The sequence below is a fragment of the Terrapene carolina genome, unplaced genomic scaffold, assembly GCF_002925995.2.
Source record: "Terrapene carolina triunguis isolate 2854851 unplaced genomic scaffold, T_m_triunguis-2.0 Scaffold33891, whole genome shotgun sequence".
Taxonomy (NCBI): Eukaryota; Metazoa; Chordata; order Testudines; family Emydidae; genus Terrapene; species Terrapene triunguis.
This window is the reverse complement of record NW_020698242.1, coordinates 9054283-9070218: the sequence shown is the minus strand read 5'-3', so window position 1 is coordinate 9070218 and position 15936 is coordinate 9054283. Positions and strand designations below refer to the sequence as shown.

Sequence of the window (15936 nt, the reverse complement as noted above, 5' to 3'; positions counted from 1 at the left end):
TACTGGCCGCCGCTTCCAGCAGCTCCCATTGGCCTGCAGCGGCGACCTGCAGCCAGTGGGAGCCGCGATCGGCCGGATCTGCGGACGGGGCAGGTAAACAAACCAGCCTGGCCTGCCAGGGGCTTTCCCTGAACAAGTGGCGACCCGAGTTTGAGAAACACTGGAATAGCAAGCCCAAACAGGAAGAGGTAACACAGGACCCCGAAGGATACTCAGAATTAAAACTCTGAGAATGTTCTTCCCAGTTAGAATGGGTGGCCATCAGAGGTGGGCAGAAAATGCTAATTGTTTTATAAGGGAAATTTCAAAAAGAAATTTGCTTCATTTCATTTTCATCAAAATTTCACAAGAGAAAAAAAAGGTTTTTCCCACGAAAACCTAAAAGTCTTTGGTTTTCAAAAAATGAACATTTTTACCCAAAAAGTGACATTTGTTTTTGATGAAACGCTATATTTTTGTTGAAGATACTTTTTCAACCAAAAAATGTCTACCAATTCTAGTGACTTCTTCATTAATGATTAATTATTATTATTAATTATTATTGTGGTAGTGCCTAGTGAGCAAGCCGATCAGGGTCCCGGTGTGCTAGGCATTGTACAAACATAAAAAGTAACAGCCCTGGCCCCCAAATGCTTATACACTAAATGACAAGGTGTAACAGGTGGATGAGGCAAACAAGTAAGCCATACGTATGGGATAGGGGACAAAAGGTAGCATAATAAAAGAAATAAATAATAATTAATAATAAGTGCATAATTCTTAGCCAATAGTATGTGCAGGAATCACAATTTGCTACTTTTCAAATTCTCTGAGGTGCGGTGCCCCCAGCTTTCACTGATGTCAATGAGTGGTGAGTGGTCAGCCCTTTGGAAAAGGTGCTCAATATCTCACGAGTTAAAGCCATAGGCAGCAGATAACCCAAGTTTACACTGATCTTGCCAGTCTTACATTTGTGACGGTTAAGCATAGAATGGACTCTATTGGAACAATATCTCCAGTGTACTGTATTGTGTCAATATCAGCTGCAGCTTCTTGATCCACCTATTTCTTTTATGAACAAGCATATGGTTATCCTGGCCACAATGAACAAAGTCTCACTGGTTATTTGATTTTGAGTTCCAGTAAAACAAAAAAAAATGGCACTACAAAAATTATCAATAAGGAGGTCAATTCTCTCAGTTACGTCTATGCAACCCACATTGACTTCAGTGGAGATGGGCCAAGGCAACTCAGGACAGAATTTGGATCCAGTGGGCTTTTCATTTTTCAATAGAGCCCAGTTCTGATGGGCAAATATCCCAGCAAAGGGCCAGACTGTGAAACTCTGGGTGAGTAACTGCTCACAACATCAGTGAGGGCTTCCCTACCTGGTCCTAAGTCAATGGGAGTTTTGCTTGAGCAAAGGCTGCAGGCTTCAGCTCCAGACTTTTGGGAACCAGTTCTGCTAGCCTTTCTCACACCAAGTAGTAGCTCACCTCAGCGGCAGTCCCACTGATTTTCAGTGAGCAAGGCATTACTCAGTGAGTAAGTGGGGCATAATCTGGCCCTTTATTAACACACTGGTAGCTCATTGTATCTAAGTACACCCACAATGTTGATGATCATTAGAGCCGGTCAAAAAAATTTAAATGAAACATTTTCTCATCAGAAGAGGTTTCATCAAAATTTTCTCTGAGAAAAGGTCAGTTGGGAGAATGTTCCAATAGGAAAATGAGAAATAAACATTTCATTTTGTTTCAAGTTGGCATTAATCTCTGCATCTACCTAGTGGGAGTTGTAGTTCTGGGTTCCCGTCCTCCTCTATGGACCCAATTCTGGCCAGACTACACCTCCCATGATGCACCACAGTTTCTCCCTGTGGCTGAGACACCATGGTGCATCATAGGAGTCTCATGATCTCTTTGAAGTTAAGGACCAATTCTGCTCTAATTTACAACCATGAAAATGTCACTGACTTCAGTGGAATTGTATAGCTGTAAAATTAGGCCAGGATTCATTAACCCAATGCAGCGTAAATCAGTCCAAAGTTCAGGCCACCGTGTGCACTGACGTGTCCTTTTCAGAAGATGATAGTGATATGGTTGGCAGTAGTTAGCAGCTCAGCCAGTGTGCGTACAAATGTCAAATCACTATTTATACCCCTGTCACAAACTACTGACTGACTCCGAATAAGGAAGAGCAAATGAATAACATGAAAAAATCCTGTTTTCATGAAAATATCACTAGACACGTGCTCAAGTGGCAAATGTCGGATCTGGATTTCCAACCTACACAAAGTTTGGGGGTGTTTGCGGGTGGACTGAGCTCTACTAAGAAAGGCAGAGCTACATAGTCACTAGAGGACCTATACTTAGTCCAACACAAAAACACAGCATTGTGTAACAGTTACAGTTGCTCATCCCCATAATATAACAGAACTGTCTTTAAACAGAACCTTTCCTAAAACTTTTCCTGTGAGACGTCTGTTGGTCTTTTGCTAGAAGGATGCATCTGCTGGCGTTCTTTCCAACAGAGACCAGTCATTAGATACAGAAAAGCTGATCTTAGTCCTGGATGGTTTCTGGACAGAATAGAATTGTCATTGCAGTGAAAATATCAGTCTACTCCCTGGGAGTATCACTGAGGCGTATTTGCTGCCAAAATTCTCTGGCAGAAAAATTACTCTTGAAATCCAAGACTTGCCTGAGTTTCAGAAGTGATGTATCATCAACATAAAATCTGGGAATTTATAGCCTAGCCTGATAGCTAAAAATTATATGAAAACCTCTGTCAAACTCAGGAAAGTTCAGATGTAGACGGGAGACCAGAAATTATCTCTGGTATATACTGTGTATAAGCATAGCATAGCATGGCTGAAATGAAATTATGCAATTACAGCAAATGAGAGAAAGGGTGGTTTTCTGGTTGAGACTGAAGAGCAAAGTCTGTCTTATATGGCTCACCATGCTGACATGATTAGGCATGTCTGTTTCCGCAGCCAACAGTACACAACGGACTGATGCAGCTACCATCATGTCTAACCAACTTTGACTTCCCTAACCTTATGGAACAGGTACCCATTCTGCAGCTAGGTGAGCAGGAGGTAACCTTTCAGTGTGAGACTGAGCAAGACGAATCCATGACTGCTGTGATTGCAGTCGAGTGCCTTAACCAGTCAGCTACCGCTCCTTGTGAAATTTGTGCTACCTGGGTTTAATTCTCAGCTTAATTACTGAACTGCCACTTGCCCTTGGACAGTCACCTCTCTTTCCCCTCCAACCTTTTTGTTTTGTTTATTTAGATTGGGGCCCTGATCTTGGTGGAGTCTACTAGATACTACTGCAATACAAACAATAAATAAGAAGAGAAAATGGGCCTTAATCAACACCCAAGATTTGAATGCCCCAAAATTTGGACTAGGGCTCAGAATTCACTTCAGATCTGAATTTTGCTTTTCAGATCTACCTCCAGTAATGATAAAGTCTTTAGTGGATATCTGTAGAGGGATGATAGAGCCTTCCATCCATGCCCCAGACTGACCTATTATATCTTTGCAGTAATCTAAGTCCTCATTTTAAAAAACTGTTTATGCACCTAAAGTGATATAGCAAAAGGGGCATATGGGGTGCATATAGTGTTCAGTTACCAATTTTGAACGCACTAAAACTGGATTTAAATGTGCCAGATTTTCAGTTTTTGTTTGTAAATCTAAATTGGGGGGGGAGGGGCACAAAAATGTGAGTGGTATTGTCAGCTCCAAAATGGCAGCATGCAAATTCAGAGGCAGGATTGCAGTCCACTTTGAAACGTGGCGCTGATGCAATTCAAATACATTATAAATCAGTTTTGCAACCCCCAACAATCCGAGGTGAGGTATTTTAAAGATCAAAATCAAAACCAGCCTAGATTAACTGTTCCTAAACTCACACAGTAACTGACCTATCAGAGAGCTATCAGCATGCTTGATACCTTGTGGAATATTCAGGCATTCACACCCTCTGACTGGCAGAACATTTCTTATTGCTTTAAAATTATCTTCATTAGCTGGACTTGTCCTTAACTATGACTGTACAAGGGTCAGATTGCAGCTTGGCTGAGAGTGAGTTTTTAAAAGGGTCACGTTAAACTCTTCAGACTCAGTTTGGCGGTTGAATGCTATGGAAGGTAAAGGAATCACCAAAGATGGGAGCTTTATTTATACTGCAATTGGCCAAGTGATTAATGTAAATTTACAGAAAAAATGATAACTGTGATGAAATATGTGATGAGCACCACATAAAGAACTAAGTAACAAGATAGATGCAATTGTAGCCAAGATCAAATAAAACAAGATTGTACCAAGCAGGAATATTTCTCCAGTTAATAACACGGTATAAAGGAAAGAAAAGACTAACATTGATTTTCCCTCTTTTTTTTTTTTTTTTGGCCACTCTTTCTGTCTGAAATAGACAAAATTGTAATGCCCTCTTCCACTCCCGCAATGGATTCCTTTATTCATTTCTGAATTAACCATTGCTACATTAACCCCATTTGCCAATTGTATATAAAGTACAAAGAAGCTTGAAGATTCGGAATTAATTCATAGGCTTCCCTCATGTAAAAAGAAAATTATAATAGCTAACAAAAAAGTAGGGTTAACTCAAGAGTTGGTTGAAATTGTTCGATTAATGGCAAATTTTGATGACAAATGGTATTTCAAAGAAAGCAAAAATGTTTTACAAAACAACACTAGTTTCCTTGAAATTTCCTATTTTTGACAAAAGTTTTAATTTTCATTGGGAAAAATACTTTCTCTTGCTTTTTTACTTCTCCTCCCAGTTTCCAAAGGAGAATAGAAGAAAAGCAAAAGAAAATAGTTTCTTTTCCCTCATGAAAATAAAAAAATACAATTCTTGAAAAAATTCCAAATAGTTCATTTTGAAATTGCTCATTAAAAATCATGTAAACCTTTGAAATAAATGAAAAATGTTCATTTCCTTTGAAATTTTTCATGACATATACTCACCTTTTGGCTAACTAGCTCCACTTAACTTATTGCCCACTTATTATTAGTTTGTGGGTACAACTTATCTTTGATAAGCTGTATAAAGGAAATACTAATTTTACGGGAAAGCCAAATTTCAAGAGGTGCTTCTGATATTGCCACAGTATTTGACAAGTGTCCAATTCTGCTAGCTTAACCCAGAAGAACCGACAATTTCACTGAGCTCCTTTGAACATAACCTTTTATCCATAGCTACTGTAATTATACAAACACAAAACTATGATTATTTTAAATGTTAAGGAAACATTTAGACTAACACCCTCTACCACTGCCATACTGGAACAGACCAATCTTCCTGCTAGTCTGGTATCCTCTCTCTTAGAATCACTAATGTTATATATTTCAAAGGAAAGTGTACACCACCCAAATATAGTGCATTAATATACTCCACAAAGGAAATAAGTTCCTGTTCTCAGCTCATGATCATTTTATGCCTTGAAATTTGAGGACTGAGAGCCCTTAGCTAGGATTTAAAAAAAAAGATAAGTATAATTACACATTCCATTTGTAAATATACCTTTATATCTTACTTATATTTTAAAATAAACCCGTAATCACTATTGGCTTCTATAATATCTTGCAGTAGTGAGTTCCACAGGTTAATTATAAATCACAAAAAGACCTAGAATTTCCTGTTCTCCATTTTAAATTTGCTGCCATTTAATTTCATTAAGTGATGCATAGATTTTAGAAAGAGGCTTAAGGGCCTGATTCTGCTTTCATTTACCCCAGGGTAAATCAGGAGTGACTCCACTGAAGTCACTGGATTTATACCAGTGTAAGGATGATCAGACTCTTGTAAACTCAGAATAAGGCCCTAAATTCATTAGAATATATATATTGAAGACCTGCTCCTGCTCCAACTAAAGTGTAGAGCCAAATTTCCATTGGTTTCAGTGGGGCAAACTAGGGTCCTAAAAAAATGTATATAGATTTAATTTGAACTAATTCCCTGTTTTTTATAAACACTATCTAAAGTGAGAAAATTTCTTTATTTTAATACTTTGTAAAAATATTGCTAAAACAGATTGGGAAGTCATGCATCCTGAATGCTGTTGGTTTAGAATACATTTTCATGCATAGAGATTTCACCTCTCTTTTTAAAACTATTCTTACAAACAGTAGAAGAGGCTACTTACCAAAGACAAACAAGCTAATTTCAAAACAGCTAGTTCCCGAGAGAGCCAGTTACTTATTAACAATAAGGCAAATAGCCCAATACCAACCTAGATAGCCTTCGCCTTTAGAGAAAACTGAGCCTGTAATTTTTACCTAATGAAACACCACAACAATACAGGGTTTTATGTCACAGTTACAATGGATTTGGGGACAATTTGTACAATAGATAAAAAATGTATCTTGTTGTTCAAGAAAGCGCGTGCCAGGGCAAAACATGTTTACTGACGACATAGTATCAAATGGAAACCGTTCAGTGAAAATAACATGAAATCTGATATACTCAATTTTGAGCTGCCAAACTTTTCAAAAGTTCTTTTCCAAAGGATGAACTTTTCTTGAGACCAGTTGACAATTCTAATTTTCTTTAGGCCTTTTCATTTTCTTTTGAACATAAGCTCTGAAATCCTTTGTGTCCCACATAAGCATGCATAATAACTTTGAGTTGCTGGCAAAACACATTTCAAAAGCTGTTGTTCCTGATTTCCTTTTGATGAAACCACTAATGAGGAAGTATAAGTGATGCAGTAAGAAATTAATCTTAACTAGAATAAACCTCTTGACATTTCACTTACTTAGACTATCCAGGCAGGCTGGACTATTCCCAATTTTATTTATGATGTTGGCCTTACATTGCATAATTTATAGTGTCCTTCACCTCACATTTCAGGCGATGGACGATTAGTGTTTCTAGAAGAGCGTTTACTATTTAAAATGACATCAAACATACTTCTGAATGCTCCAGTCCCAAATGCTGCTGTGCAACTTTCCTGGAGTTCTCTGGACAAGGCAGATATTTGCTAGGGTCAAGCGCACATTACAGTCATGTTCCTTGTGTGTTGAAAAGACTTGGGTCAAGCTTAGTAAATGAGCTGTAATTCCCAGGTAGGTGATCAGAACATTTGGATATTTACTAGCTAAAAACCTTCGAATAAGTGACCCCAGCTCACAGTGTATTTTGTGAGTAACAACATTGATGGCGCTTATAAGGATTAAATTGCTCAAACCATGTATATACACACTTGTCTTTTTTCCCTATAAGTATCGCCATACATTTGTGTCTATGTCATTTTAGGAGAACATTTTTTTCTTTGTGTGCGAAGTAATTTCCCTGCTCCTTAGGTACAAAACAGAATGCATATTACAGAGCACCAGAGATATTGAAACTGTTCGTAACAGGTTGCAAGCTCTTCTGGGCAGGGTCTTTACTTGCATCATACCTAGCACACTAGAGGGCTGAATAAATTATTAAAAAACAACCCCATGCATTTCAGTTTTGAAGGGAACGATCGTACTCTGGCCTGAACACAACCACAGCCACAACAAAGGCGGATAGTTCCTCGCCTTAAATATTACACCTTCCACCCTTTGCCCTGCACCTCCTATCTATCTTTTCTAGACGTCCAACTTTTTCAATAAGGTAACCGGGGTTATTTAAGAGGAACTGAGCAGAAATCTCACCCGTGTTAGTTGGCAGCACCCGCAGGTTTTCAAACTCCAGCATGGTGTAAGAGGAGTCCAGGGATTCGACATAATCTGGCATATCCATATCCATTATGGCTTGACAAAGCTTCATTATTACTTGTCAACAGCAACGGAACAGGCCAAAACAGCCCTGCTGTCAATCATGGCCAAGGTTTCCTTTGCAAAGAGAGACAACCCCAAGACCTTGGAGTGACAAATCATTACCTAGCTCCCCCACAGTCCCCTCCCAGTGCCAAGAGAAGGCTGGAGGGGAAGAGGTCCAGTCTTTACCTCTCTCTCTCTCTCTCTCTACCTGCGTGTCTGTGTCCTGTATCATGATTATATGACGCAGATAAGGCCTGGGCTAAATCAGCTTGGACTGCATCCTCGGTTCAACACCATGTGGTTTATGGCAATCCCTGTGTAAACATTTTGAAAAGTGTAGCAGTGAGGCATTCACACACTGAACTGTTCTTTCAGGACAAAGCTCTGGGTCATGTCACTTAGCACTCGGGTCACTTCAATGATACTTTTCTCTGCCATTTGCCATCTGCCCTTGTAAAAATGCCAGGTGGAGTCACTTGAGCCAGTGGGGGTGGGAGGCGAGGAGGGGGAGGGGGGAGAATCAGTCCCACAGATGGCCAGAACACACAAGGCTTCACATGTGTGTAGTACTTGCTTCCTAATCCAAAACTCAGTGAAGCCAATGGGGGGCAGGGATAGCTCAGTGGTTTGAGCATTGGCCTGCTAAACCCAGGGTTATGAGTTCAATCCTTGAGGGGGCCACTTAGGGATCTGGGACAAAAATCAGTACTTGGTCCTGCTAGTGAAGGCAAGGGGCTGGACTCAATGACCTTTCAAGGTCCCTTCCAGCTCTATGAGATAGGTATATCTCCATATATTAAAAGACTTCCATTGACCTCAATGAGCTTTCAAACCTCTCTAGACAGGTGAGTACTGCTAAATAAAAACAAACAGAACTCTCAGACTTTCATTCTAACCCCACCCACAAAGTCACATCTGTGATATTCACAATCTGTTTGCCACAAACATTTATATAGCCCCCATTACCACAGTATTTGAGCAGTGCCATACAGTCTTTCATGTATTTATACTCACATCACCCCTGTGAGGTAGAAGGAACCTTTTATAGATGCTACATTTGACAGATGGGGAACTGAGACAGAGAGACTAAGGCCCAGATCCTCAAAAGGTAGTTAGTTGCCTAACTCCCATTGATTTCAATGCAAATTAGACATATAAATACCTTTGAGGATTTGGACCTATATGACTTGCCCAAGCTCACACAGGAAATCCACAGCAGCAGTCCCAGGCTAGTGCCCAAACCATTGAACCATCCTTCCTTCCCATTCATGAATATTCATGGAGGTGATTTATTCTTGTTTGGAAGGATGTCTGCAGAAAATGAAGTCTTGCAAATACTCATGCATATATGTGTTTGCATGAAGAGTCACGCCAGAAGTCATCACACAGAAAGCTTGAAATCACCTTAATTTCCCCCTTCCTTTTTAATAAAAGTTTCATTTATCCAATTAGGTATTACAAACAACGCTATGCGAGATTTAGCTGACCAATCACACACCAGGAATAACAAAGCGCAAGCCATGAAGAAGTGTCGTGGATGCAAATAGTTTGCAAACAAACCTAAGACAGGGAGAGTTGTTCATATACAATATTTGAACAATGAGCAAATTCATAATAATCTAAGTCTGTTCATGGATAACTTGCAAACAGAAGAAAGGACTAAATTCATTGAATATATTAGGCGTTTTGTCCATTTCTAATTGCAACTTGCATTCAAATGCTGTCCCACAAATTATAGCCCTAAACCTGCCATCAGTAATAGAAATGTTGCCAATATAAAAAGAGCAGGATCAGGAGATGTTGTGTACAATTGCATATATGGAACTTGACCCACCACTGAAGTGCTGCCAGCTCTGAGGTAACCATGGCAACTAATTAACAGTAGACAGCTCAGTTTAGAAATGGGAGTGAAGATGAGCCCTGCTCCCAGTTGTAACTACAGAGGACTTCAAGTATCAGAGGGGTAGCCGTGTTAGTCTGGATCTGTAAAAAGCGACAAAGAGTCCTGTGGCACCTTACAGACTAACAGACGTATTGGAGCATAAGCTTTCGTGGGCGAATACCCACTTCGTCAGACACAAAGCTTATGCTCCAATATGTCTGTTAGTCTATAAGGTGCCACAGGACTCTTTGTCACTTTTTACAGCGGACTTGTAAGGTAGGCAGATGTAATTAACCAATTCAGAATTTGGGCAGGACACTGGAGTTGATATCACTAGTCTTGTGCCAGGGGATAATTAATGTCCACAAGTGCATTGATAAATGAAACCCGTGATAGAAAAATGAACAACATTGACAATAGTCAAGACCTTAGTTTTAATTCTCATCCAATACTTCTGTCATCATATTGCCCCTAACAACATGGAGGCATTGGTTCAGTACTGACCCAATGGGAGACGGTTACATCTCCTGAATCACCAACATCTGCTACCTACAGCATCTCTGTTCTTCTCCCACCTATTGTCCAGGCTCAATCTTTCAGTGTTCATGAGACCATGGTCTAAGTTGTTGTTGATAAAGGCCCAGATGGCAGAAGGTACCAGTCAAAGTGAAGTGTTGAAACTATTAAAATAGTTGGAAGCGGCATGCCAGTGTTCTGTACAGTCTTTTGATATTGCATTTGTTGTTTGGTTATGGACAGTTCAAAATCATGCCAATATAAACATTTGCTTCTCAATAACAGTCTGTGTTTTGAAGTCAGGCAAAATTCCAATTTCTCCTGTCGAGTTCCAAGTGCTCCATATTTTCTTTTCTTTTTATTTCAGAGTTTTGCATAGAATCTCAAGATTTTTCATTATTAAGATTGAGGAGTTGGGAGCAAGAAGACTGGAAATGAAACTCTCACGTGCAGTGGTGTCTCTTACTAATGCAGTATATACCTTTATACGTTTGGAATGCAGGAGCTATCACCATCCAGGTGCCTTGACATCTTCCCTCACTTTACAACTCCATCCTCAAGGACATTGGGGGGGGGGGAGGGAGAGCTCAGTGGTTTGAGCATTGGCCTGCTAAACCCAGGGTTATGAGCTCAGTCCTTGAAGGGGCCATCTGGGGCAAAAATCAGTACTTGGTCCTGCTAGTGAAGGCAGGGGGCTGGACTCAATGACCTTTCAAGGTCCCTTCCAGTTCTATGAGATAGGTATATCTCAATATATCATATTATTGCTTGTGTTTCAGAGACTCCTTCCTACACAGGCATTCTACGGGATCCAGTTTGACATCCTGTTGAATTTGGAGGAGAGAAGGGTCTTGAGGAACAGGCAGAGGCTTTTCCAAAAGGAAGACTCGTGGCCAAGATTAGAGGTTGCCAAATAGTCTGAACTCTGAATGAACCCATAATTAGTGGAGCACAATGTAATCTAGCAAACCCTGTAATACAACTGACAAGAAAGGTGCCAAAATCAGGTTTTGAAAAATCTTAGATTCACTCTCTTTGACCTCATCTACTCAAGTCAAATTTACCTTTCAGGCAGCAAGGATTTCCCCCATGTATCAGGGAGGTATCGTAGACTTTGCAAAGTGTTAACCGTAGATGGGATTTTCCTAGATTTCTAACTCTTTCTCTTTCTCTCTCTCTCTCTCTTTTTTTTTTTTTTTTTTAAGAATACGTTGTAACTAATCCCACACAAATGACTCCCCGCTTAGATAAGATTTATTTTTTTATCCTTGGACTGTGCCCCAAGGCGCAAAGTAATGCCAACATCAGCTAAATTAGCATCTGATTAGTCATTCTTGCATTTTACTCAAAACCAGCCTTGACTAGTTCTATTAATCTGGCACATCTTTGTAAGATGCAGGCTGGACCCAATCCTGCAAGGTTCTGAGCACCCTTTTCAAGGAGAGCCAAGCGTACACAGCATCTCTCTGGGACCCCTCAGCACCTTGCAGGATCAGGCTATATTAGAAGGTCAATAACAGAAGATTAGCCTGGCTCCGAAAAGCATTCAGGATCTTACTAATCTCATTTTATTTGCTTCATAAAAGCAAAACTCACAGATATGGGAGGGGACTATGGGGCTGTTATGTTGATGACCCCTTTTTTTATATGATTTTATGAGAAAATATTTGTTGTAGACATGCAAGTTCTCAGAGCAGAAACAAGCTTCGCCCGCCCCCTCCACCTCCCAGGACATCACTGTTTTATTTCTTATATAGGAGTTCAGTCTTTAAAACAAGACTGGTTTCAGAGTAGCAGCCGTGTTAGTCTGTATCCGCAAAAAGAACAGGAGTACTTGTGGCACCTTAGAGACTAACAAATTTATTATAGCATAAGCTTTCGTGGGCTACAACCCACTTCTTCGGAAGTTGAAGTATCTTGGATCGAATTACCTGGGGTCCAGACGGCGCAGGATCGACGGCCGCGGCTCCCCCGTCGACTGCGCTACCGCCGCGCGCTCTGGAGTTCCGGAGTCTACGGTGAGCGTGTTCGGGGATCGATATATCGCGTCTTAACTAGACGCAATATATCGATCCTGGATAAATCGATTGCTACCCGCCGATACGGCGGGTAGTGAAGACGTACCCAAAGAGAGATTCAGGGTCAGTTTGTCACTTTTCACCATCACTCTTGACCTGAACAGCCAATGGCTCAGGCCCAACCTGTCAACACCTTTTCCATGCTGGTGAGCAGCTATTCACTGGAAACGTCCCACTGATTTGTCATTGTTTTCCCACCTCCTCTCTACTGTGCTGTTACTGCCCCTTGTTGCGTCACAGCTGCAATTAGATTTTTAAGTTCTTCAGCGTGGGCAACAAGTCTTCTTATCGGCACTGGAAGGGGCCTGCCTCACTTTTAGGCGCCATAATACATAACAAATACTGCCATAGTAGTAAAGCAAAAGTCTGTCCTAGTAGAGACCAGGAGGATCTGTAACTGCTTTCCCAGTTACCTTCTCAAGAATCCCACCTGAAGAAGCAGACTAGAAAGATTGGACAGAAATCTGAGGGAGATTTATAAAGGCACTAATGGGCAGAATAGGCATTTAACTGCAATTTACTTTGAACAGGAGTTAGATGGCAATTAGACACCTTTGGGAGAGGCGAAATCTCAAGGCATTTATGCTGCGGGACACTGGTGAGGAAGGAATCTGTAAGTAGAAAGGGCTGGGTAATATTTGGATCTCTTCCCTTCCATTATCTCAGAGAGTTTACTTTGTGTACAGAGGATATACAGGAAAAGTAACTCTAGAGTGAGCCCAGTGATTTGAACTCTGGCCTGTAAGGCTTACAGAGTTGTAATAAACCATCTGGGAAAGTGTTGCTAGCCTCTCTCTTCCATTAAAAGAAACAGAACCCCGGGCCTGCTGATGGTTCTGAAGTACACTGACCAAAGATGGGTAAAGCACAGTTAACACCTCGCTCAGCCCCTATATACATTGTGATCTTCTCTAAAGAAGGCCCCTTTTGTACCAGCTGTTTTAAAATCCCTAAACACAATGGGCTCAAGTGTCCATAGGGTGAAATTTACCCCTCTGCAGGGGACTAACCCAAGGCCTATCCACCACTTAAATTCTACCTAAGCCTTATTTTTAAAGACTTATGTGAGCCTTAAGTGGTACCTAGGCCATTATTGGCCCTCTGCGCAGGGTAACTTTCACCCTTAAAAAAAGCTAAGAAACAGAAATAACCCACCAGAGCAGGCCTCACTGTGAGGGCAAGCGGCCTACTCCATGATGACAATGCATCTCTTGCCATGGCTGTCACATTGTAGCTGCACAACCTGTGGCTGAGTGCACCATGGCCCAATATCTCAGGAGCTCCGATTCCAGCCTCTCTCGTTGGGGTGGAAGGCCAGGACAAGATCCTCTCCAGTTACCTTGAGTTGGCTGCCTTGGTGACGTTATCCCCATGCTTCTTCTTTAGCGCTGGATTTGAAACAGACTGTGAAGGAATGAAATGTTTTCACTGTACTGCAGCAAAACTATTTCCAGTGTCATGAGCCACCAACATAGGACGGCAGGTGGCTCTTGGGTTTCTTTAAGCTCCAGCCAAAGTCAAGTGTCAGAGAAAGGGTGCCAAATGTTTCAAGTGGACCGATGCATGAAATCCGCTGCATCAAGTGGATATTATCACTCCCTGCTGGTGTGTAAATACCATAAACGTTTACTTGTTGAATTGTTAAGAGATACTGGGGTGGGAGGCAGCATGTCCAAAGAGGAAAACACTCTTAATTCAACTTTATTTTTTTTTGTTTCATTGTAATTGTTCCCTGAAACAGTAGAGTCCACCCATTCGAGTTCTTCCTTTCCCATGTTTACTGTGGAGTGAAAGATTTTCCCAGCGGATTTCTGATTTATCTTTCCATGGAAAATTCAGTGGGGTGGAGTGTGCATCATCCCTTCTCTCATTAGCTGTGGGAAGGGAACACCCAGGCATGGTTTTTGTGTAATCAGTTCAATGGAGCCATTAAATATAGAGGGGGGGAAATAATTAATTATAGACGTCAATCGTTCCATCTCATGCATCATAGGGGGATGTGCCTCAGCAGATTCATGCAAGGGGTCAGACTAGATTGTTGCAATGGTCCTTCTGGCCAAAAGGGATCATTGTGATCATCTAATCTGACTTCTTGCATAACTTTGACCATAGAATTTCACCCAATATTTCCTGCACCACATCTTGTGGCTGGGCTAGAGTATATATTTTTAGAAATACATGCAATCCTGATTTGAGTGATGGAGAATCCACCCCCCATCCCTGGGTAAGCTATGAACTGGATCATTGTCAAGCCTGACCTCCTGCATATCACAGGCCAGAGAATTTCAACAAGTGATTCCTGCATCAGGTCCATATCTCCTGGCTGAGCGGCAGCATAGCTTTTAGAAAGACATCTGATCTTCATTTAAAGACTTCAAATGATGAAGAATACACAAGATCCCTTAAGCAAATTTTTACAGCCCTTAATTACCCTCATTGTTAAACATTTGAATCTTATTTATAGTTTGAATTTTTCTAGCTTCAGCTTCCAGCCATTGGATCTTATTATGCCCTTATGTGCTAGCTGAAAGAGCCTCTATTATTAGAAATCTTCTCCCCATCTAGGTACCTATAGACCAGGGGTCGGCAACCTTTCAGAAGTGGTGTGCCGAGTCTTCATTGATTCACTCTGATTTAAGGTTTTGCGTACCAGTAATACATGTTAACGTTTTTAGAAGGTCTCTTTCTATAAGTCTATAATATATAACTAAACTATTGTTGTATGTAAAGTAAATAAGGTTTTTTAAATGTTTAAGAAGCTTCATTTAAAATTAAATTAAAATGCAGAGCCCCCCAAACCAATGGCCAGGACCCAGGCAGTGTGAGTGCCACTGAAAATCAGCTCGCGTGCCGCCTTCAGCACGTGTGCCATAGGTTGCCTAACCCTGCTATAGACTGTGATCAAGTCACATCTTAACCTTCTCTTGAATGCACTAAATAGATTGACCTTCCTTAGCCTTTCATGGTAAGGCAGGTTTTGCAGACCGCAAATCATTCTTGTAGCTCTTTTTTGATCCTTTTTTAAAGTGTGGCCACCAGAAATGTAGAATGTCATATACAGTGGTTCTAACACCTCCCGTGCTCAGTAGTACCCTGATTATACATCCTAGGATTGCATCTGCTCTCTTAAGCAAACTACAGAATAGAAACTTTCTTATAGCACCATCTTCCTTCCGACAAATACAGCTTTCTACAGAACATGGTTAAAGACAGAGCAAGTATTTTATTAGCTATCTGTAGATAGGTCTGGTAATAGTATAGACAGTTCTCATCTGCGCTGGTCATGGGGAAGTCATTTTATCCTGTCCAAACAATCACATTTAAATCTTTTTTTTTTTTTTTGTTCCCTGTTCTTCTAGCTCATTTGTGCAATAGAAGAAAAGGGAAAGGAAAAAACATCTACTTCTATCCAAACTTTTCTGTGTCACCGTGTTGTTGCGGTTGTGAGAAGGCAGCAGCCCAGCTGTTGAACACAGGAAAATCTCCTCTAGGGACAAGAGCAAATCTTTTCCATTGTGTAAATATGTCATTTGTGCAAGAAAAACTGATGGCCTAAGTTTTATCCAGCAACCACTACTGTGTGTCTACTGGAGTCTTGAGATTTGAACTGTGAATGCTGTGCTCTGCCTCTCCCAGCACATAAATGTGTTACCTGTGTCCTTCCCTGCCATCTGGGAAGGATGAAGAAACTG

The 15936-nt window shown here is 40.9% G+C and overlaps 1 protein-coding gene across 1 annotated transcript in view; it reads right to left on the bottom strand.

Moving 5' to 3' along the window:
• LOC113409560 (hepatocyte nuclear factor 4-beta-like) overlaps positions 1–7754 on the bottom strand; it is a 38831-nt gene extending 31077 nt beyond the window's left edge. Inside the window, exon 1 of the mRNA XM_026663614.1 lies at positions 7661–7754. Coding sequence (XP_026519399.1) covers positions 7661–7754 — 94 coding nt within the window. The remainder of the gene's footprint in view (positions 1–7660) is intronic.
• Positions 7755–15936: the final 8182 nt, after the last annotated feature.